The sequence below is a fragment of the Ornithodoros turicata genome, unplaced genomic scaffold, assembly GCF_037126465.1.
Source record: "Ornithodoros turicata isolate Travis unplaced genomic scaffold, ASM3712646v1 Chromosome11, whole genome shotgun sequence".
NCBI lineage: Eukaryota > Metazoa > Arthropoda > Arachnida > Ixodida > Argasidae > Ornithodoros > Ornithodoros turicata.
Window position 1 is genome coordinate 1,775,048 of NW_026999295.1, and position 23,873 is coordinate 1,798,920.

Here is a 23,873-nt window from a genome sequence, read left to right on the forward strand (position 1 = left end):
AAGGGAGGCCGGAAAAGAATTGTCCATATTTGCCACACTTCATACAACGTGTTAATGCGTTCTGAAATAACCCGTTTATCCGCTCAACGATTTCAAACAGAGGGAAAAAAACGAGCGGGGTTACAAGGTCAAACCAAGCGGCTTACAGAAAAACAACGAACCCTTGGTGCGCTTTGCAGAAGTCGACAAAGATTTGGATGAACATTTTGCTGACGAGCTACTTTAGCCACTTTGACAACGCATTTTTGTAAGACGAGAACAGTTTCTCTACACGGTAATTATAGAGAAGGGAAGCTTTTCCTATCGTAGAGATTACTCTGGCGATAGCTCTGCCCTTATCTATACGCTAACTTCTTCGCTGCCACCGCGGGGTTTACGGATTGCTATGTGAATGCGACAAGTTGACTCGCATACCCGGTGGTCACGACTTTCGTGGCATTCACTGCGCAGCGTGAACGTAGCATAAGCTTCCTTCGCGTTATAGCTGACTGCGTTACTACACTTGTGCAAAGATAGACCATGTGCTGTCGTGATACACCACGGATATACAGGGTGTCTTTTTTTCTTCGATACAGATTTTTCATTAAAAAAAAACTATAAGGGCTATAGACATGTTGTTTTCACTTCTATCATCTCTGAGCCGGAGGACTTTCTTGACCATATGTTGCTCAACCGTCAAGTGCCTAATTACCTAAAAATCGTTACTTAACGTTTTAATTATAAAAGCTACGAAGTTGTCCCAATGAGGACATATGTTCCTTTCGGTGACCTGATATCGTAGCAGTTTTCAGAACAAAAATCCGTTCAGTAGATCGTCCGCAAAAAATTCGTGAAGGAACACAATTGTTTTCTTTATTTTGTTCATTCCGTCCGCCGCCCCAGAGATGATAGAAGTGAAAACAGCATGTCTATAGCCCTTATAGTTTTTAATGAAAAATTTGTATAAAAAAAAAAGACGTCCTGTATACTGCATGTTGATGCCCGCCTATTACAGAGCAGAATCGCTCCCATTCTTAGGTGGTTTCCTCCATGATTGTTTGTCCTTTTCTGCTGTTTTTTTTTCTTTCGCTGTCGACTTTCCGTCTATTTTTTATCATGTGGGATTTGTCAGTCTGTTTTTATCATGTTTTCGTGCTTGCTCTTTCCGCTTGTTTTCCTAGCTTACGAATATTGCAGCAGCCAGTCCCGACAAATGTCTTATTTCATTTTATTTTATTTTATTTTATTTTCAGTCAATTCACTTGCATACAATAGCAGGCCCGCCCAAGTGCGAGGACTCCCCACCGCGTTCTCAAATACACTCTACTTTTATTTTCGCCAAGATACGATCACTAACAACGCTTTTTTTTTTTAAATCAGCATTTCCCTGAAGTCAACTCTAGATGTCATTGCTGCCGTAGCATTCAGTATCGAGGCTGACAGCTACAGGAACCCAGAAAATCCGCTCAGGAAATACTACTACAATGTATTTTCGGGCGATAATGGAGGGAAGGTGCTGATGTACTGTAAGTAGACTAATATCTCGAGGCACGTATATAACAACACAATGTTTCCAGTCCGGATGCCGGGGCTTTTCAAGCTTTTCCAGCTCCTGGGCCTCAGACTTGTTCCCGAGCGGTACTCGAATAACTTTTGCGGTCTCATGCAAATGATAATTCGCGAGCGGATGCAGGACAAGTTGGTGAGACAGTTTTTTTTTATTATGCACGTAATATATTTTATACATTTTTTCACATTCTGAGGTAATTACTTCACCACTATGTGACGATGTGTGGATGCGTGCAAGCGCGTCATGAAAACTTTATTGCTGAGAATGTAGCATCCAAATAATGGGGCAAGCGATAGAGATAAAGCTCGACACGACCATACTAACCTTCGTGTCTCCAGGCATGTCAAAGATTTTCTCATGAACGCGATCAGTAAGAGGGAAAAACTTAGACCAAATTGATACAACTTACTGAGCAGCTAAATTATGAACATTTACAACACGATTGATCATTGTGTGGGAAAGGGTAAGGATCGAGCTTCCATGTGCTGCAGTAGGAATGACCTTGATGAGGATGTTTCTAGAATTTACACAGAAAGTCTAAGTAATCGCGTGATGGACGAATTTGCAGAAGATGGACGACCAACTCCAGATTCTTTTGGATGCAATGGCACCGAACGACGATAAGGAAATCCAAAATGCTGCTGGAAAACGTGAGTATTGCTTTAACAGCTTGAACATCTGCAGCGAAAACCGTTTATTATATCGCTTTTTCTGTCTCACTATGAACATGTTCGTAAATGGCATGTGTCTTGCCATTGAAAGTGTACGAATGCTCCTTTATGCGGATGACATTAAGCTGTTCTTGCCAATCTCAACCCCAAATGGCTATCTGCTGGTACAAAACGACATCTACATGATTCATGATTGACGCGTCGCTAATGACATAATTCTGAATGCACAGAAAACTTATGCAATGCCTTTCACAAGGAAACGTTGACCTCTAGATTTTGACTACTATTTGGGAAATGTCACTCTGAATAAGTGTTTTGTTGAAAGTGGCCTAGTTGTTTATGTAGATAACAAGCTAAGGTATCCATGGTAACAGGTAAATAACAGGTAAGGTAACCTAAGGTAACCATGATAGTCATACTGTTAGCTGGGCTTACCCTGTATTCGCTATCAACACCGAATTTCCTCTGGTTGAACGAATAATGCCCTAACGGATTCGCACGTCCGATGGATATCTGAGTGATATCCATCGGACGTACAAATCTGTTAGGACATTATTAGTACATCAAGAGGATATGCCGTGTTGTTGGGGTTGGTAAGCCCTGTATTGGGGTTATTAACAAGAATTATTCGAGGCTACAGCGATGCGCACTGATGCGCACCGCTTTATAGACTGTATGTTTCTCATGTTGTTTCCTCATTGGGAATATTTCTCAGTGGTACGGAATTGTATTGGTGCAGTTCTCTCCTCTCATATTTAGAGATGTAAAGACAGCAAAAACAAAAAAACAAAACAAAATACAGAAATATAAAAAAAGTTTTTCGTTTCGCTTTTTCTTTTGAGCCGCACAAAAGTTTAAAAAATCAAGAATTCAAGGTGGTGTTTTTCGTGCGCCAGCACATTGTAAAGGCCCGAGCTTTGGTTTTACCTTCAACCTATAAAATACTCCCATGAGAAGGGGAGAAAGATCGTTTGATCGCAGTGTCCATGGCACTTTTGTAAAATAGTTGGTCCGTCGTCTAACGTTGAATGCATTTCTATTAGTGAGAATCGTCAGCCTCAAGAAAAAAGCAACACGTTGCAGTCTGAAGAGTAATATATCTTGACAGCACTTGACCCCAACGCCGTCTTGCTTGCTTTGAACACGGGATTCTCACGTTTCGCGATGTTGAAACCCTTTTATATCTACAGGGATTGGATGGGGTCTTCAGAGCTTGATATGTAGGCAACACAATATTCCGCTTGCATTGAGTAAACGTGGAGTTTCAGTAGTAACACCCTATACACACATGACAATAAACAAGCCACACGGGCGGTAGTAATTACTACCGCCTGTGTAACTTGTTGTAGGCGGACAGTATATTCATTATTTTTCCAAACTTTCGGAAAAAACAAGAAAAATACCTGCTTGTTTTTCCGCGACAAAAATTATCCGCAAATTCTACACCCCTTCTTACATTGAAAGTGCACAACGCAGATTTATTTGCATATAGTTTGAGAGGTACTTAGGGCGGCGATATTATTATGGATATAGACGAATTTAAATCAGTGTAACACTGAAACCTTAAATCAGAGACGTATGATGCATGACGTTCCATCTTTTATTTTTTATTTTCAAATGTGTGCATAAACACGTTTGATTGAATCATTTGCTTTTCTGTTTTTTTTTTTTGTGCTCCCTGTACGACGCTTTAGACACCATATGATTTTTGAAGTATCTAATAGTACCTACCTTAATCCTATGAACCGTATACAAATATAGTGTAATCAATCAGAGGGTGATCCGTTTCTCCTAATGTGTGGCTTTACTTCGCGAGATAAGTGTGATCACGAGTGACGCCACAGCGGTCGGATTTGTGGACTAATTTTGCCTACTTCGGGTTTCTTTAACACCCCAGTAGCACACAATATTGGGTCCATATTGGCTGAGCATTGGCGATACGGGTTCAATAGGGGACCCGTTTCGCAAATATGGTGAAAATGTCGGCAATATTGCCAAGCTCGAGACAATAGGGGGAAAATGACGGCACTATGGGCACTAATCGGCATATAGCCCGTGTTCACCCCATATTGGCTGAAAATGCGGAAGCCCTACCCCCAATAAATCGGTATCGCCAACAATTTCCCGCAGAGGATACTCATTGTTCAAAATATCAACGCCTCGCAATGCCACTGTAACATGCACTGTAACTTTTCTGGTAGAGCTGGTACAAGCAGCGGCCATCTTGCTTCGCGACATCAGTTGGTAGTATCTGGGGAATAAAACGAAACGACTCAAAGTATGTGGTCGTTCGAGCAAAATCGCGTAATAACTCGTAATACGCATGCGCGACACTCAAATCGGTCGTTTCGTTTGAGCGAAAATGTCGGTGGTTACAGATTCTAATGACAGTGGAAGCGGCATGCGAAACAATAAACGCAATGTCAATGTAGAAAGGGATATCGCTTCAGTAACGCTAGGGGCCTTGGAGTTACTGCGGATGTAGTGCGGGTTGCTGACGCGTATGTCTGTCACCGTTACGAAAGTGTTTCTCTTCTTAGTGCTCTAGGAACGGGTTATAATTTTTGGGGATATATAGTGCAACGAACCCAATGAAGGCTACTGAGCTATGTTTGACATTGGTTGTACCTGGATCCTTGAGCTAGACAGGCGCTGTACCTGCTTTTCGTGGCGAGAGAGTATCGTTTTGGTAACGCGATGCAACTTTGATCGATTAGAAAATCTGAGGAAAAAAAGGGAAAGAAAGACGATTGAAGTAATGTCACTTTTGGTAGTGGATATTATATCAGATATTGCATGATACGACACAATACGGGCTCGCTAATATAGGCAGCTGATATTGGTTCAGTGGGGAGCCTGATTGCACTTTTCATGTGGGACCAATATTGATAACCTTTAGCGGCAGATATTGGCGAACTTGGCAGCAGACATTGGTCCAATATTAGACCAATATTGGTGTGGTGCCTGGGGTGCGCCGAAATCTCGACAAACCGCACACCATATTTAATGTCCCTCGCCGAGGATGACTTGTTTGAGCAATACGCTTCCACTAAGATGCCACCGTTCTCGGCCGGGTTTGAACCCGCGATCTTGGGATCAGCGCTACCGAGTGTGCCACCGCAGCCGGCTACACTTTTAGATCCATGTTAACAAACACTGTGTAAAAAGAAATCATTTGTTGTTTGCTTTTTTACCGATATGAACCTTTTTTACCTGCTATATGAATATTTTTTACCTGCTTCGTTGCACTATTTAGATGGCCGTGTGGATTTGGGCAACAGAACCAATGGAAGTGAAACGAAATGTATTTCAATAACATACTATGTTGCCGTTCTGAATTGGAGTTGGTACACTCTAAGAAACAAAGGTAGAATTTCCTACCCAAAGTTGCAGCAGGACAGTACTTCTACCATTTTGTGCCAATGCACACGCGACTTCTCCCCCGCGGGTTTAGGCGGCGGCGGCGTCCCTTTCCCTAGCTGCACCTCTCTCTCTCGCGTTTGCTCTAAGAGAAAATGGTAGAATTTCCTACCCAAGCTGGTAGAATGAGAAATTCTACTCTCCATTTATACCCAAAAGGTAGCACTGGTTGGAGTAGAAATGTGGTTGCAATGCAGCTCTACCGAAATGGGTAGAAAATCATGCCTTTTTTTTTTAGAGTGTAGTTGCACGGTATATTGCCACGAATCATCATCGCAAAACTTCCAGGGCAGGCACGAAACGGTACATCGCATCCCGGCGCATGCTGAAGAAGAAGCAAGAAGCTTCCAGACACATCGCCTGCTCTCTGGCAAACGCACGTGCTGTTTCTAGACTTTTCGGCGCGACGCTTAAATGCTTGTGCGCTCCAAGCTGGAGCATTCATTCTTTGGACTCAGTTGTGTTCAGAGAGCTATCACACTTGTGTTTTGCTACCAAGTAGTCTAATAAACCGTTCGCTGTTTATTCGACGACTCGCCGACCCATTTCGCTTCGTGACATTTCTGGTGGAGGTGCGGGGCATTCCTTGTCCAACGGCCTGGAAGACCAACTGCGACAAAGCAGACGACAGCTTGGTCTGCCTGCAGAATTCGGTCCATTAGATCCCCCTAAACGCAACAAGAAGATGACTGCGGAACCAGTACCCAAGTGGCGCAACCTGTTGCCACGCCCATAGCCCCTGCACGGTCGCCGAAGACGTTCAGCGGGGAGTATTACGACGACGTGGACGATTGGGTCGACCACTATGAGCGGATCGCCAAGTTCAACAACTGGAGTGACGACCAGAAGCTCGTCCACGTCTATTTCTCCCTGGAAGGCACCGCGAAGACATGGTTCGAGAACCGGGAGACTTCGCTCACGTCCTGGGACGTCTTCAAAAGCAAACTCCGCGAGGCGTTCGCTTTTCAACAACGAGCTGAACGCGCTGAACATCTGCTCCAGAGACGGATCCAGCTGCCAAACGAAAGTGTTACAGGCTTCGTCGAAGATGTGTTGCGGCTCTTCCGGCGAGCTGACCCCAAAGCATCCGAGGAGAAGAAGGTTCAGCGACTCATGAGGGGCGTAAAAGAAGAAATTTTTCGTGCCCTGTCCCGGGATCCACCCGCCACGACCGACGCTTTTCTGGACGAAGCCGTCCGCATTGAGAGGACCCTGCTCCCTCGCGCTACCGTCAACGAACGACACCAGGGCTACGAGGCTTTCTCCACGACCGCTGGCCTCGACGTCGGATCGCTCAGACAGCTGATTCGAGAGGTGGTACTCGAAGAAGTACGAGCTCTCCTCTGTCCTGAGAAGGCTCAAGACCCTTTGTCTTCTATCGGTGCGATCATCAAGGACGAGGTTCAGCAGGCAATCCAGACATCGTCAACCACCAACCCCGACGCCGATGTACCGAGACCAACCTACGCCGCCGCTGTGAGACAGGTGCCACCTACTCGTCCGTCGCACTACGGAAACCGTTGGACGCCTCCTCGGCCTGTCCAACCTACTCCGAGCGTCCCGCCACACTCTCAGCCGTTTCGCAAAACGGACGTTTGGCGGACTCCCCACTTCAGACCGCTCTGCTACCACTGCGGAGAGGCCAACCACGTCTATCGCCAATGTCCCTACCGACGACTTGGCCTTCCCGGTTTTTCACCCGACGCTCCCCGCCCCCAGCGCGGTAGTCGCCCCGCCACAATTGAAGACTATCTACGGCAGCAGAATGCTTCTGCTGGCTCGCGACGCGACGTGTCCCCGAGCGTCCCCCACCGCAGCAGGTCGCCAGGAAGAGCACGTTCACCGTCACCGGCAAGACGACCTGTGTGGCGCAGCCCTAACCGGGAAAACTGAAGACTGCAGCTCCGGGAGGTGAAGCTGCGGACCGACGACAAGTTACAATTCCTCCAACTCGACGAACAGCAACGCAGTACCAACACGACGCTCGAAAAATAACCAATAACCTGAAAATACTCATCGACGGCCATGAGATGATTGCGTTAATCGATACCGGAGCCGACGACTCTGTTATAAGTGGTAGGTTGGCTAAGAAGCTTCGCAAGGTGCAAACGAAGTGGGATGAGCCTAACATCGGCACTGCTGGTGGACACGTCGTGACACCGACTGGCCGATGCACGACAGTCATACAAGTGCGTGACATCCAGTACGTCGTCAGCTTTGCCGTCTTGCCGAACTGCCAACGGGATGTAATACTCGGAATGGACTTTCTAGTCGAAAACGAAGCAATCATCGACTTCACAAATGGAGTTATCTCTTTTAAAACGCCGGAAACAGCAGAAGACAAGTGGTGGGCACGAATAACCCCGGAGAAACGCGCAAACACGGACGTAACCGCCGTGACGACTCAGCACGTCAACCTGCCTCTCTTGTCGTCAGTCCTTGTGACCGCTACGTGCGAGAGAGCACCGACTGGCTGTTTGTTGGCTGAAGGCAACACGCAACTTCTCGAACGAGGAGTTGGGATAGCAAGAGGAATAGTGCCCGTAAGAAACGGAATATTCGAACTCCTGGTCACAAATTTTTGCCCGGAGCCACAACAGCTGGCGAACGGCACGAAGATAGCCGTCATCGTAGACCAATACTCCACCACGGATGTTTGCCTGATGGGCACTGCTCGCATCGCGGTCACCAAGGAACACGAGGCCGATCATTTCGACGTAAACCCTCAACTCAATACAACTCAAAAGCAAACCCTTCTCCAGATGCTCAACGATTTCAGTGACTGCTTCGCTGCATCGTCGAAAGTAAGACAAACCCCCATTGCGATGAAAGATGAAAGTGTTGAAAGTTGAAAGATGAAAGTGATGAAAGTTCCCCATTGCGAGGCACCGCATCATCGTCGACGAAAAGGCCCGTCCAATTCACCGCATGCCGTACCGGGTCTCCTGCAAAGAGCGAGAAACGATCCGAACGCAAATAGAAGAGATGCTAAGAGATGACATTATCCAGCCGTCGACCAGTCCGTGGGCATCGCTGGTGGTACTAGTGAAGAAGAAGGACGGAACACTCAGGTTCTGCGTCGACTACCGGAAACCCAATGAGATAACGAAGAAGGACGTCTACCCGTTACCGCGCATCGACGACACGCTCGATCGCCTTCAAAACGCAAACTTTTTCTCTTCCATGGACCTCAAGACGGGGTACTGGCAAATCGAAGTCGACGAACGGGACCGTGAGAAGACTGCCTTCGTCACTCCGGATGGACTTTACGAATTCAAGGTTATGCCTTTCGGCCTTTGCACAGCACCAGCGACGTTCCAGCGTGTTATGGATACAGTTCTCGCCGGGTTGAAGTGGCAAACCTGCCTGGTGTACCTCGACGATGTTGTCGTCTTCGCAAGAACATTCGAAGAACATGTTGAACGTCTAAAGCAAGTCCTCGAGGCTATCAGAACTGCAGGACTGACGTTGAAGCCTCAGAAGTGTCGATTCGGCTACGAGGAACTCAGATTTCTCGGCCATCTCGTGAGCAGCGACGGCGTACGCCCCGACCCCGAGAAGACGGCGGCCATCGCAAATTACCGTGTTCCTTCTAACGTGAAAGACGTTCGAAGCTTTCTTGGCCTTTGCGCCTACTACCGACGGTTCATTCCAAACTTTTCAAGAATTGCGTTACCCCTAAATGCCCTCACGCAGGACGGATCCACGTTTATCTGGAGTGAAGCCCAGCAACAGGCGTTTGATGAATTGAAGACGCGTCTACAGACCGCACCCGTGCTTGCCCACTTCGATAGAAACGCCGAAACAGAAATACACACCGACGCAAGCAACGATGGTCTAGGAGCCGTGCTCGTTCAACTTAACGACGGCGTCGAACGTGTCATCGCTTACGCAAGCAGGACGCTAACCAAGGCAGAGAAGAACTATTCGACGACCGAAAAAGAGTGCCTTGCACTCATATGGGCCATCACAAAATTGCGCCCCTACCTGTACGGACGGCCGTTCAAGGTGGCAACAGACCACCATTCTCTGTGCTGGCTTGCAGGTTTAAGGGACCCCTCAGGACGCCTAGCGAGATGCAGCCTCCGATTACAGGAGTATGACGTAACCGTCACTTACAAGTCACGAAGAAAACACAACGACGCCGACTGCCTGTCCCGAGCACCACTCCAGCGACAGGACAACAGCCTCGAGGACGGTGACGCCTTCCTCGGTGTAATGAGCGCGCCTACCATGTCTACCAAGCAGTATAACGACCCGGAATTGAAGACACTCGTCGACTATCTGCAGGGCCGCGCCGACAATGTTCCTCCCATCTTCAGAAGATCACTCCCAACTTTTTCCCTACGTAATGGTGTCCTCTACAAAGAAAACCACGCACCACAAGGCGCTACGTGGCTTCTCGTTGTGCCTGGGGACATGCGCAACGAGATTCTTGAATCCTGCCACGACGAACCGTCATAAGGTCATTTGGGATACAGCCGGACACTGGCCCTTATAAGGGAAAAGTACTACTGGCAAAAACTGGCCAAGACCGCCCACCACTACGTAAGGACATGCCGGGAATGCCAACGACGAAAAACGCCGCCGGTACGACCTTCTGGGTACCTTCAGCCAATCGCACTGCCGTCGGCGCCGTTCGACCAGATTGGGATGGATCTAGTCGGGCCCTTCCCACGTTCGTCTTCCGGAAATCGTTGGATAATCGTCGCCACCGACTACCTGACACGCTATGCTGAGACTAAGGTACTTCCACAGGGCACAGCAACAGAAGCGGCGAAGTTCTTCATCGAGAACATCGTACTACGGCACAGAGCTCCGACCGCCTTAATCACCGATAGGGGAACGGCATTTACAAGCAGGCTAACACAAGAAATCCTTTGACTCAGCCACACCGCTCACCGGAGGACAACGGCGTACCATCCGCAGACGAACGGGCTCACCGAACGCCTAAACAAAACCCTTGCCGACATGATTTCAATGTACGTCGACGTCGAGCACAAGACATGGGACGAAATACTGCCTTACGTCACGTTCGCCTATAACACGGTTGTGCAGGAAACAACGGGATTCACACCGTTCCGCCTTGCACATGGCCATGACGCCTCGACTATGCTGGACGCGATGCTGCCCCACGAACCCAGTGATGTGGAAAACGACGCTCTGGACTTCACACAGCGGGCAGAAGAAGCCCGCCAGCTGGCCAGACTACGAACTGGTCAACAACAACGCATCGATGAAAGAAGATACAATTTGCGCCGACGAGACGTACGCTTCAGTCCAGGCGACTTGGTATGGGTTTGGACGCCAATTCGACGACGTGGCCTGAGCGAGAAGCTACTGAAGCGGTACTTCGGTCCCTACAAAGTACCTCGACGCATTGGAGACCTGGATTACGAAGTGGTACCTGAGGGCAGCGTTCCCTCTCGACGACCCCCGAGGACTGAAATAGTTCACGTCGTTCGACTCAAGCCGTACTACAGCAGGTAGCGCTGAACACTGGCTGGAAGGAGACAACATGACACAAAAAAAAGGAGGAGGAGAAACGGCATCGAGACGATGCCACGTCTACAGAGGGGGCGATGCCACGAATCATCATCGCGAAACTTCCAGGGCAGGCACGAAACGGTACATCTAATCCCGGCGCATGCTGAAGAAGAAGCAAGAAGCCTCCAGACACATCGCCTGCTCTCTGGCAAACGCACGTGCTGTTTCTAGACTTTTCGGCGCGACGCTTAAATGCTTGTGCGCTCCAAGCTGGAGCATTCATTCTTTGAACTCAGTTGTGTTCAGAGAGCTATCACACTTGTGTTTTTCTACCAAGTAGTCTAATAAACCGTTCGCTGTTTATTCGACGACTCGCCGACCCATTTCGCTTCGTGACAATATCGTCGGACTCTTGCCAGAGAAACTCGAGTGATGTCAGCCATTTGAAGGGCTTACCATGTTTTCCGAACCCTTGAAGTGAAATTTGTGTAGTGATTTTTAGAAGCGCAATGGAGGTAGTCTCACATTATTTTATTTTGACCTCTCCAGGCATGAGCATACACGAAGTGATCTCGCAGTCACTGCTACTGCTCGCAGGCGGAAGTGATACTACCGCGTGGGCACTCACGACTGTACTCTATCTCTTGGCACTCAACGAATCCTGTCAGGAGAAGCTCATTGAAGAAATTGATCGTGTCATAGGAAAGGTATCATTAGAATGAGAGGCTGAGTTAATTTGCTTCATGCTTGGTTACATCGGATAACCATTTCAGGACGAGGTGACATATGATAAACTCCAATCCGTGCACTATCTCGAGGCTGTCATCAACGAAGCCCTTCGTTTGAGTCGGGTCAACCCATAGTGAGTGCCCTTTCTCTCTTTATCGGCAGATACGCTTAGCACAGTCTGCAGATAAGAAAAAAAAATAACACGCATAATTTATACTCACCAAACCACAAGCTTTAAGGAACCATTGCCTTAAGTAAACAAAATTACCATGACAATGGTTACGTACAATGTACAGTACGATGTACCCTGTTTCATACCGCTAAAAGCAATTTTTTTGTGATTTAGTGCCCCTTTAAAGAAGGAAACCCGAAACCATGCAGTGACAATAAATTCAGCTTGCTCTGTGTCTATTTCAAATTGAAATTGCAAGCAATGGCAAAAATGTAGTGTGTAAATAGCAAATAATTTCAGCGCTAATGAGTGTTGTCATAATCCGTTGTGAAGAAATATATATTTTTCACGAACCATCCTTTTTTTTTATTTCCGGTACCGATTTGTTGTGTCAAGTGGAGTTTCTCAGTACTGAATTTTATACACAAGGTATACGGCTCCTGTATTTTTTTTTTGTATACTTTTTATTTAATTGGATTTAGTGTGTTTTTTATGGTAATTCCGGTCATTTTTCATTGTCCGGCCCTACAACATGTAGTCTAACGTCAATGTGGCCCGCGATTCTATTTCAGTTTGAGGAGATCCTGCTCGAGTTTAGTGCGCCGCACTATTTTCACGATTTACAAATAATTTTCCACATAACGCTTTGTCCTTTGTTGTTTTGACACGTTAATATTAACTTGCGAGGTGCGCACAGTTCCACGCTGACTTTGGAATGTACCAGCTGTATTACTCTTTAAAATGCCAAACCTCCTTTCTTGAGAATCTTGGCGTATTTATGCCATAGCAACCCACGTGTAACGCACTGCTTTTTACCGCGATATTCTTGCGAAGCGGAAGTGTCAAAAAACTTCAAACTTCTAAACTTCAAACTAAACTTCATTTCTCGTTCTGGGAAGTATGACATCATGTCGATTCGTCTGGCAACGTTGCTCCCCAACGGTCGATTTCGACAGCTGCTGTAAGACTTCCTTTGCTTGGCGAAGAACAGAGAGGCTGTTGCTGAGAGACAGGCAGCAACTTTCGCAGCCGTCACATATACTCTTGGAGAATACAAATGTATGTGATTTTGCGTCTGATTTCCAAAATTCGTGGAAACAAATAAGGCTCACTGACAGCTTTCATTATTTGCATACCGACTCTTTCAGTGAAGATAACTTATATAATACTAACTAAGACAAATATCAGCACCTAAAGTAGCTACCAGCACCGAACTCTCACAGTGTGCTCGAAGAATTTCAGCTAGTTCGGAAACGAAATGTACGTGGGTCGCTCCTGTAGAGACCGTAGAACGTTGACGGGGGAAGCGCAACAAATCGGCCCTACCACACCAAGGGAGGAAATTCCTGGTGAAACGTTAATACTTTCCTCCATTATTTGCCTTCGAAAATGCTACTGTACGTGATCGCTTGTCGCATCATTCGATATTCTACTAATTTTATGAACAACGTTTCCGGTTCTAGGAACGCCCACGTGTAGGAAGGTTGTCACGCTCCGAGCGCCAGCGCTGAAGAATGTAAAATTCGCAATAATTTCAATATTTTATTATGTCACATGCTAGTTAGTGTCTCTGTAGCGTCGACGGTACTGCAGGTGCAAATGTGTTAACCGTACGAAGAGCTCTCTCTGCATGTCCTCCGTCACCCCTTCTTCTTTATTTTCCTTTGGTACATTACCCTAAAGTCACCAAGGAAGAAACTAAAGACCACAATAATAATTGGGAGTAGATTTACAGGTACGGTAAACTGAAGCCTACATTCTGTGTACCGCAGGATTTGTCAAGAAAGTCGTACTCAGCTTTGCATTCTTCTTTGCGTTTCTTGCGGAGGGCGGAACAGGTAGAACGCGTTATGAAGCATCTAGTGCGAAACTATTTCGAATTTGACAGTGGAAAAGAACGGTCACCACGTCAGATCGCAGGAAGGCTGCCTCTCTGGTGCGCCAGAGACGCAGCGCACATTCCGGAGCGCCACACACACCAGTGACCCCACAGGGCGAAGTACGAAGCTATTCTTAAGCAGTCACCGTGCAGCAGGATTTGTCACTGTTTCGTCAAGGAGCTTGTAGTTCGTCAGGATGAAGGCAATGAGCGCAAGCAAGAACACCTGTGGAACCCCAGCAGAGAACGACTATCACCAGTCTAATCACCAATATGAAGTTTGTGCGGCGCTCGTCGCGAAAAAAAAGCAAAACAAACAAACAAACAAGAGAGGCACGCTCATAGTTTAATCCTGCCGCGTGGTGTAGCGGGTTAAGGCAACAAGTGCCAGCTGGTAGATAGGTGTGTAGAGCGAGGTGCCACGACAACCGCATACTCTACAATGGAAATGCCATTGTAATGCCAGGTAATGCGAGGTAATGCCAAATGAAAGTACGGGAACGAATAATGAACATTGGATCACGGTCGAAAGACCGTGCTACAGAACATGATTGCGAAGATGTGGCTGGATGACAGGCAAGGGCGATGTGGCTGCGGCACAAGGGCTACAGAGTTCCTTGCCCTCGGATGATGCGGGTAACCAATGCGGTGAAGATTGATGGCATGCGAAGAACGATGCGACGATGCTAATAGAAATGACGTTGGTAAACGGAAGACAGTGCGCGATATGGCTGACTCTATGAGAGCAATAGACGGAACAGGCCCGAGCGATGCCACCCTGCGTGCGGTGTTATACAATGAAGAGGGTGAAGACGCCGAACACGTCCCGGCTACGGGGAAGGACCGTATGCAACGAGCTGAGGTGCCTAGTGGGCGTTGCGATGACGAACAGGGGCGGCAAGTGGCAAAGCGGGCTTGCCGGAGTTGAGGGGGGCGAGGGGTTTGTCAGGAGTGACGTCCAGGTATGTTCGCTTGAGACGTTCCAGGCAAACCGTGTCGGGACCACGAAGGATGTATACACGGTAATGCTTTAATGCTGAATGACGCGCTACGGGCCATCGTAGGGAGGTTACAGGGAGGTGGGGGCGTACAGCTTCTCGGCGAAGAGATCTCGGCGTGTGTGGCGGTCTGGAGGTCCGGACTGAGAAATATATACCGGGACGTTGGAGTCCCGACAACTCGGGACCGAAGGTCACGGAATGTCTCACGGAGGCGGTCCACGTACGACGTCATGTCGAGGACGGCGACTTCGGAGAAGTGCGTGAAGAAGGAACTGGAAAGACGAAGAGGACAGCCGTAAAACAACTCAGCGGCGCTGCAGTGGCAGTCCTGCTTGATGGCGGTGCGAATGCCCAGCATAATGAGTGGAGGCGCTCAACCCAGGATGCGGAACTGTCAGTGGCTCGCAAGCCAGCCTTGAGCTGACGGTGAAAACGTTCTACAAACCCGTTTGAGGCCGGGTGGTAGTCTGTAGTGTTGATGCGCGTAGTCCCGATAAGTCTGCACGGAGTCAAACGGGCGCCCACGGTCGAAGGTGACTGTTGAGGGCGCGCCAAAGCGTGGGATCTATGTTCCGACGAAAGCTCTGGCAACGGTCTCAGCGGAGATGTTGTAACACAGCCTCGGTCCATCGGGCAAAGCGGTTCACGCAAGAGAGGATGTACCGAAAGCATTTGGCTGGAGGTAGTGGTGCAACAAGATCGATGAAAATCTTGTTAAAGCGGTGGTCGGATGGGATGAACTTGGCGAGGGAGTTATGATGTGTCGGCGAGCCTTCGCTTGCTGGCAGGCAACACAGGAACGTGTCCAGATGAGGTCGGTGTTCATGTTAGGCCAGAGGTAGCGTGCGGACACGGAGGAGCCGTTGCGTGCCTCGTATGCCAGGGTGAGTCAATGAATGGAGGACGTCGAGGCGCGGCAGCGGAAGGCCACCGGAGGAAGGGCCGGGGCGTGCCGGTGGAGACATCACACCACAGTAGGGAGTTCGAGCATGGGAGTGACCATGGCGCTGAGGCAATGTGCGGCGATGAAAAGATCGCATCGACGTTGAGGCGAGACAGTGCATCCGCGGCAAAGTTGGCTTCTCTAGAAATGTGGCGAACGTCGACCATGAACTCAAGGATGTCGCTCATACGTCGAGTCTCGCGCAGTGAATGGGTGGACTAAGCGGTCTTGAGAGCGAAGGTGAGGGGCCTGTGGTCCGTGTACAGCACACACGGGCGACCTTCCAGGAAGTGGTGGTAGTGATTATGAGCCAGGTACGCAGCGAGGAGTTTGCGGCCAATGGTGCTGTACCTAGACTCAGCTGGTGTAAGCTTCCTCAAGAAGAGACCCAGTGACGGCCATACCCTGTCATGGCGTTGCTGCAGGACAGCGCCGATGGCAATAGAATAGAGAATAGCAGCTTCAGTGAGAGCCTGTTTAACGCGTCCAAAAGCGTCGTCAGCGTGTGGGGTCCACGAGGAAAAGGGTACTCTTGGGTGGGGGTCCACAAGCAAGTCGTAAAGGGATTGCAACACGACTGCACAATGGGGAAGAAAGTGGCGCTAAAGGTTGGCGAAACCAAGGACGGTGGGAAGGGGCGACGGGTAGTCTGGCACGGGTAGTACTAAATGGCATAGACTTTCGTTTGAAGAAGTCGGATTTGAAGGTGTGGCCAAGGAAAGTGAGCGAGGTAACTCCGAATTCACACTTCCCGGCATTGACAACCCCAACGTACGTTTCGAAACGGGCGAAGAGCTGGCGTAGGTGATTTTTATGCTCTTCCGGGGAAGCACTGATAGCAAGAATATCGTCCAGGTAGGCGAACGTAAAGTCGAGACCGCGCAGGGCCTGAACAATGAAGCGTTGGAACGTTTGGGGGGCATTGCGTAGACCGAAAGGCATCTGGACGTACTCCAACAGACTGAAAGGCGTGGCAATGGCGGTCTTCGGAACGTAGGGTGGATGGACCGGAATCTGGTGGTAGGCCTTGATGAGGTCAATTTTGGAGAAGGTGGTAGCTCCATGTATGTTGCCGTGAAGTCCTGGGTGTGGGCCAGTAGATATTTGTGAGGAACAGTCGTAAGATCGAGGGCGCGGTAGTCCCCTCAAGGACGGCAGTCTCCCGCAGAATATTTGGGAGCCATTTGGAGGGAGAGAACCGTGAGCTCGGAAAAGGCCGAATGAGGCAAAGCTCCAACATGTGCTCGAACACCCTACTGACTCTTCGTGGGCGCGATTCCGAATGAATGTGTGCGACCACCGCACGCGCAAGGAAGAACAGGGACCGTCGTTCTCGTGTTTGCCACTACAAGTTTCTTCCACCTAGATCGGAGGTAGCCGAAGCAGAGGCCACAAGAGGTGACTGAGCACGGCGAGAGAGTAGTCTGGGTGGCGGAGCTGGTGGAAGGTGCCGAATGGCCGGAGGACCAGTGGCACAACGAGCGGCGCGCGCGGGTATAACCGCATGTGAAGGAGGGCGCCGAGAAGAAAGCGCTGTCGAGGTCGCGGCCTTGCGAAGGGTCTTCCATGAAGGCGGGCATTACACTGTCGCTATAGAGGACCTGCAGACATCCAGGAAGTTTGAGAGTTATCGTTTTATTCTGGCAGGAGTGGACCTGGAAGCGACTGTCGTATGGGTGGGTGGGTGGGGGTTGAAGGGGTCGACGAGTGGCGTCGGGCTGTATGAAGACATCCGTTGTGGTGGAAGTGGCTGGGTGCACGGACACAGGCCGGAAGGAATGGCGCGTCGTTGGTGTTGTGAGCTCGGCTCACTAAGCCTGAAGGCACGTTGCGAATTGTGGAGGGTCTCGCGAAGGCGGTGCATTGGGCGCAGGTTAGAAGAATTGTCCAGATAGGCGCAAGGCTGTCCCGAGGGAGACGTCTGATGGAGACAAGGATAGGTCTGCTATTGTGACCGCTCGAACACCAAGGAGAATGAGAGTTAAACACTCGACTCAACGGGTGGGATCTTCGGCGGCGCGCGAGGCGGTCTTCAGCGTACTATGGAAACGTTCTGCGATTTCATTGGCGCTGGGATGATACTCAGTGGTCACATGATGGCGGGCGGCAAGGAATCGACAGACGTTTGCGAAGAGGCGGTGTGTGAGTTGCCAGCCACGGTCAACGGTGTTGACAGCCGCTTCAAAGCGCGACACCCACATGGAGAGGAAATAGGTAACAACAGTTGCGGCTCTTATGCACTTGATGGGCAAACTTCGTGCCGGCGAGTGTAGTGGTCGACGGATGTGAAAAGGTATGAGTGACCTGCGGACAGAGGTAGAGGGCCTACTAGGCCCAAGTGGATATGGCGGAAGCGCGCGTCGGGAAGCTGAAAATGCCATGATAGCGATACCGCATGGCGCTGTACATTGGAACATTGGCAGGTCAAGCAATTCTGAGCCCACTGGCGGATGTCGCGGTTCATTTTGGGCCACACAGAAAGCGAGGCAAGTAGCCTTTGTATGGACTTGATGCTGGGGTGGTGTAGAGAGTGGCAGATGTCGAGGAAGGGGTTGACGAAGGTCACGCCGAAGAAGGGGACGAGTGGGAGCAGAGCTGTCGAAGAACAAAGGTTCAGACGTTCCAGCAAACGACATCTTGCGAATGACAAGGGACGGCAAATCGTGGACTATGGTGGAGACGTCAGGGTCATCGTCTTGCGCTCGCGCGCAAGCTTCATGATCCACCTCGGATCGATGTGCGGCTTATGCCTGCAATGCTGGCTCGTAAGAGGCGTGCGCCACAACGTTACCGATACCAGAAATGTAACGAATCTCTGTAGTAAATTCGGCGACAGTAAATTCGGCGAAAGTGAGGTGACGGAGATCACGAGAGGAGAGGAAATCACAAATAACAGTGGCTTATGATCCGTGTTAGCTGTAAATTTACGGCCTTGGAGCAAATGACGGAAATGCTTAATGGCAAGGTACACTGCCAACAGTTCTCGTCCGGAGGTATATACCGAGTGCCGGTCTTGAGGGGCTTCGAAAAGAACCAACTGGCTGCATATTATTGTCGCGCGCAACTTGATGAAGGGCGGCGCCAACCGCGTCGGAAGAGGCATCGACGAACAATGCGGTGGGTACATCCGGAATAGGGTGAGCTAGAAGCGGAATTGTAGAGACGTCCTGTCTCATCTTCATAAACGCTTGTTCTGTTTTGTGATTGGCGTACATTCAATTGGCTTTGATGGACCGCTGGGGCCAGCGAGAAGAAGGCATAGTGGATGAACCGTTTGAGCACAGTGGTGCACGAAATGGCGCTAAAAGTTCACCAAAAGTAAAAATTCCCTGAGCCTCCGGCGACTGGAAGGGCGCGGAAAAGAGTCGGTAGCGCCGACTTGTAGGCGCAAAGGGCGGACCCAGGCGGCGTCAAGCGATGGCAGAGAAAGGTAACAGAGGGGACGGCAAATTCGCACTTGGCGGGATAGAGCACATCATATGCTTGCAGACATCGGAACAGCTGGCGCAGATGATTCGCGTTCTGTTCAGGGATGCAACGGGCCACGAGAATATAATCAAGGTAGGCGAAGGAGAAGTGCAGCCTCCGAGTGTCGATAAACCTCTGAAACGTCTGAGCTGCGTTGCGCAACCCAAACGGCATGCACACGTACTTAAGAAGACTGAATGGGGCAGCGGTCTTGGGAATGTCGGCAGCCTTCACAGGGATTTGGTGATAGGCCCTAATTGGGTTGATCTTGGAAAATAATGTCGCGCCGTGCAGATTGACAGTGAAGTCGTGAAGATGTGGCAGCGGACAGTGATCAGGGATGGATGCGAAATTGAGCGCCCGATAATCACAGCAGGGCCGCCAGTCCCCGGGATCTTTCTTGGGAACAACATGCAACGAAGAGTCCTATGGGCTGTTGGATGGCCGATAGTCGTACTCTCGGCGTGCGATAGCGAGGCGTTCGGGGTGGGGGTGGGGGGTACGGGGTGTGGCATCCCCCGATGGTCCTCTCGTCCAAATATGATGGGTTATCGTGTGTCGAGGTGGAGTGTCCATATGCGGCAAACGGAGGACATCTGGAAAATCATGCGGAGTGGCACCGTACTATGCTGGGCCGCTTGGTCGTTCGGAGATTAGGCTTATTAGCGTGCGTTTGTGCGTGTTCCAAGGAGAGACGGGCCAGTGCTATTTTTGATGACAATGCAACCTCTCAACGTCCACCAACAGATCAAAGTGGCGGAGAAAATCCGCACCGATCCGGTGATGACGAAAACCCATTGAAAGTTGCAGCAAAGGCCAAGTTTAACGTGAGGGAGCGCTCGCCAGTACTTGATGGGTGATGAATTCACAGACCGCAGCGCGTGCTGTAAAATATGGTGACGGTCGCAAAGGGTGGGGCGGAATGACGCTGACGTAGGCGCCAGTGTCGATGAGAAAGTGAACATTTCGAACATGTGAAAGGTCACATTTTATGTCCTCTCTTCTTGTAGTCCATATCCAATGAATAATCACAGTTCACGTGATGCCGGACGAAACGCACGTTCAAAGACCAACGAGCAGTCGTCACATCTGCCCCGTATACATCGCTTGCATTTTCTCATACTTCCACTTCTGCACAGGTTGAAAAGCAACGACATATAATGCACATATATATTCGACATATAATGCAGAACTTCAAACAGTTGTTCACATTTGTGCACGGCTTTTATCTTGAAACCCCCGAAGGAACGCTACCTCAACCACCTCGGCGAGCTGGTTGAGTTCAAAACAGGCACGAATGCCGATGGCGCTGTCTTATGTAACAATGAGAGAGTAAAGTTTCGTTTTCAAACTCGAGTGAAAGCCGCAAAAGCGTGTCAATTTCGACACTCGAGGGAATTATTTCCGATGGGAATTATCATTCCTTTGGGAAGGAAGTTCTGCTAACGAACTCATGATACTTGTAAATTGCGGTTTTCATGGTAACAATGCGTAGTGCTCGTACTCTTGCGCCTGTAGGTCTGGTGTCTGTGAACCACACCAGACCGCTCTAACGGTCACATTAAAACACTACGTCTGTCTAGTGCGCACACCGAGCATTCTAGAAGGCTGCAGAATCATTCTGGTGTCATCGTAGGCCACTCTGCTGTTGACATCAGGAGAACTCGACAGCACCAGAATCACCATGGTGTCACGCCAGAGATTTTTGATGTCCACATTCCAAACACCAAAAGTGTCTAGCGTTAACGTCAGAAACATCAGAAAACATCAGAATAATTCTTTGAATCGGGAACTTTCACAACGCTGCGTCTACTCTTAGAACTGAAATAGTTCTGCAACGCTTTTATTTGCAATGAGGACGAGCTTCACTTGAAGGAGGAAGATTGGCAGGCTGCCGACAACGGGCTAAGTTCTCTGGCGGCAGTTCAGAACGTAACATTGAACTCAAGAGAGAGCTGGTCGCAATAGACGATTTTTGTGGACCATGGATGAAATGTCGCAGACAGACACCAATAATTGGTAATGATGTCACGAGCTGTACTCTCCTGCTATAAAAAGGCGAGAAAAGTTGTTGTAAAAAGTCGCCGAAAACCATCGGTTTTGCGCGGCTATTTTTTCGGATCATCGATGTCACGTCACGCCAACAAGCGAATGAAGCTGCAGATACAAGCAGCATTTCCTTCAACTTCAACAGGCAGCGGTGACGAAACTGCGGGCACCAGACATACTGCCTTGGACTGGCGACGACATTCAGACCTTCTGACGGACAAAGGACACCTGTAACTGAAAGCAAATAGATAATCACTCAGCGAGATTCAATTTAAGGGGCGTTCCCACTGTGCGGCTCAACTCGGAACGGCACCCACAACGGCAGAAACGTCACTTGGAGTACGCCGGAGGCCCGTTCTCTGGCGCCGTCCAAGAAGTTGCTCATTGCGCGGCTGATGCCATCGGACGAGTGATGACCTCCGTCGGAAGTCGTCCAACAGGCGATCCTTCGCCAATCATGGCGAAGGATGGCGAGGCGTCTGTTTCCGGTTACGGATGCGGAGTTTGTTTTCCTCCACATCGCAAACGTGGTGAACACGTTGCGTTCTCTGTCATTTGGACGTTGGGCGCCATGGACTTGCTACTGGAAAGTGTTAAAGAGTTTAGATATCTACGTGTGATATATATAAGTGACGCGAACTACAAAGCTATACGCTTGTAGGAGTCGATGTGGAAGTTAATAGTAAAATACTTCACTAAATAGTAATTAATAGGGTGTTGCATCCGTACTTAGGCACAGAAACCATTGTCATACGGAATGACTTTATTCCACAGCCAACAAGACGTACACTGACAGCGAGCGCGGCAGGCCGAAGAATAACATCCGCTTATCTGTCCGCTTTTATATCGTTCGCCGTCAGAACCAACCAATGGGAGTGGAAGTAAACAAACGCACACGCGCGTCAAGGCTATCGCTGATAACATGGCAACAATACATTCTTAGACCACAACACTTCCTCCCTCTTAAAGATAATGCACAAGTAACAACCAAATCCATATCACCACAGTTATATAGAAAAACACTTCCAACTATACTCTAGCAACATATTTATACAATATACCCATTCATAACGCAATTCTCTCAACAAGTTACACTGGACCTTGACCCACTCATGAATACCCGTATCGGTCCGGTTGCTTACGAATCCTCGTACCACGTCTTAATTGGACCGGTTATAGTTCATCAGTAGAGTCCCTTTGCCAACTAGGCACATCATCGGAGCTTGAACTAGGTATTGGCCATGAGAAGGGCATATGCCTTGTCACGTCAGTGGTTACTGGTACGGATCGAAGGTGGTCCAGATGAACGAACCTAATTTTTCCTTGAACTTCCACAAGAAAGGTGACGTGGGACTTTACTTTTGTTACCCTCCGGGGAAGCCAGTTTACATCCTCGCCGCGAACCGTTTCGACGAACACTTTATCGCCAACTGAGTACTGCTCACTGATGTTCCCGCGTCTCTTATCAGCCCTGTACTTGATGGCTTGCATTTTTGCCTTCATGGTAGACGCTAGGTCAGGCTTCAATTGATCTAATCTGGTACGGACTTTACGACCCAGAAACAACTCGCTTGGCGATTGATTTGTAAACGTGTGTGGCGTGTTCCTGTATGCGAATAAAAAGTTGTCCACACGATGTTGCAGCGAAAGCCGACAATTGGAGTCGCGATCCGCTAACGTGGCCTTCAGTAGGGCCTTCTTGAGGGTCTGAACTGCTCGCTCAGCAGCGCCATTAGAGGCAGGATGATAGGGAGGGGTTAATGTGTGTTTTACACTATTCGAACGAAGGAAATGCGCAAACTCGGTAGATCTAAATTGGGGTCCGTTATCTGAAACAGCTTCCCGAGGCAGTCCATAGGTCGCAAAAATGGAACGAAGTTCCTCTACGGTCTTCTCCGCTCTAGTGCTGTTCATCACGCGTACTTCTAAGCATTTCGAATGCGAATCGATTACTACCAAAAAATACTTTCCTTCCTTCTGTTCGAAGTCTATGTACACGCGATCCCACGGCGCAGTGCACCAGGACCACGGTTGTAGTGGGGCCGCTGGAAGTGCCGGTCGCACACTTTGACATATCTGACAGTTTCGCACGGTCCTCTACACATCTTTATCGATTTCGGGCCACCACACAGTGGAGCGTGCGAGAGCTTTCATTTTAGTTATACCTGGATGTTCCTCATGCAACAGGTCGAGAACATAATCTTGCAACGCCTTTGGAATCACAACTCTATTGTTCCAAACAATACAATTCATATGGACCGACAATTCCAGTCTTTTATTAAAAAATGTCTTGAACTCTGGCGGCACTTCTCGTGGCCATCCTGACAACGTCAAGTCCCGAACACCTCTCAAAACACTATCTCTGTCTGTCGCCCTATGTACCTCAAGAGCACTTAACGGAATATCTCTTAATGGCGAAAAATACATGATATCTTCTACCTCCCCAGTCGTATCTTGCAGAGGAAGGCGTGAAAGCCCGTCGGCGTTACATAGGGTGGAACCCTT

General features: G+C 49.1%; 1 protein-coding gene across 2 annotated transcripts in view; it reads left to right on the top strand.

The window, feature by feature from the left end:
- Window positions 1–23,873, top strand: part of LOC135371409 (cytochrome P450 3A9-like) — a 91,688-nt gene that overhangs the window by 31,555 nt on the left and 36,260 nt on the right. For both annotated transcript variants that reach the window (XM_064605473.1, XM_064605474.1), the window contains 5 exons: window positions 1,360–1,505; window positions 1,557–1,681; window positions 2,118–2,199; window positions 11,677–11,834; window positions 11,901–11,989. In XM_064605473.1, coding sequence (XP_064461543.1) covers window positions 1,360–1,505; window positions 1,557–1,681; window positions 2,118–2,199; window positions 11,677–11,834; window positions 11,901–11,989 — 600 coding nt within the window. The remainder of the gene's footprint in view (window positions 1–1,359; window positions 1,506–1,556; window positions 1,682–2,117; window positions 2,200–11,676; window positions 11,835–11,900; window positions 11,990–23,873) is intronic.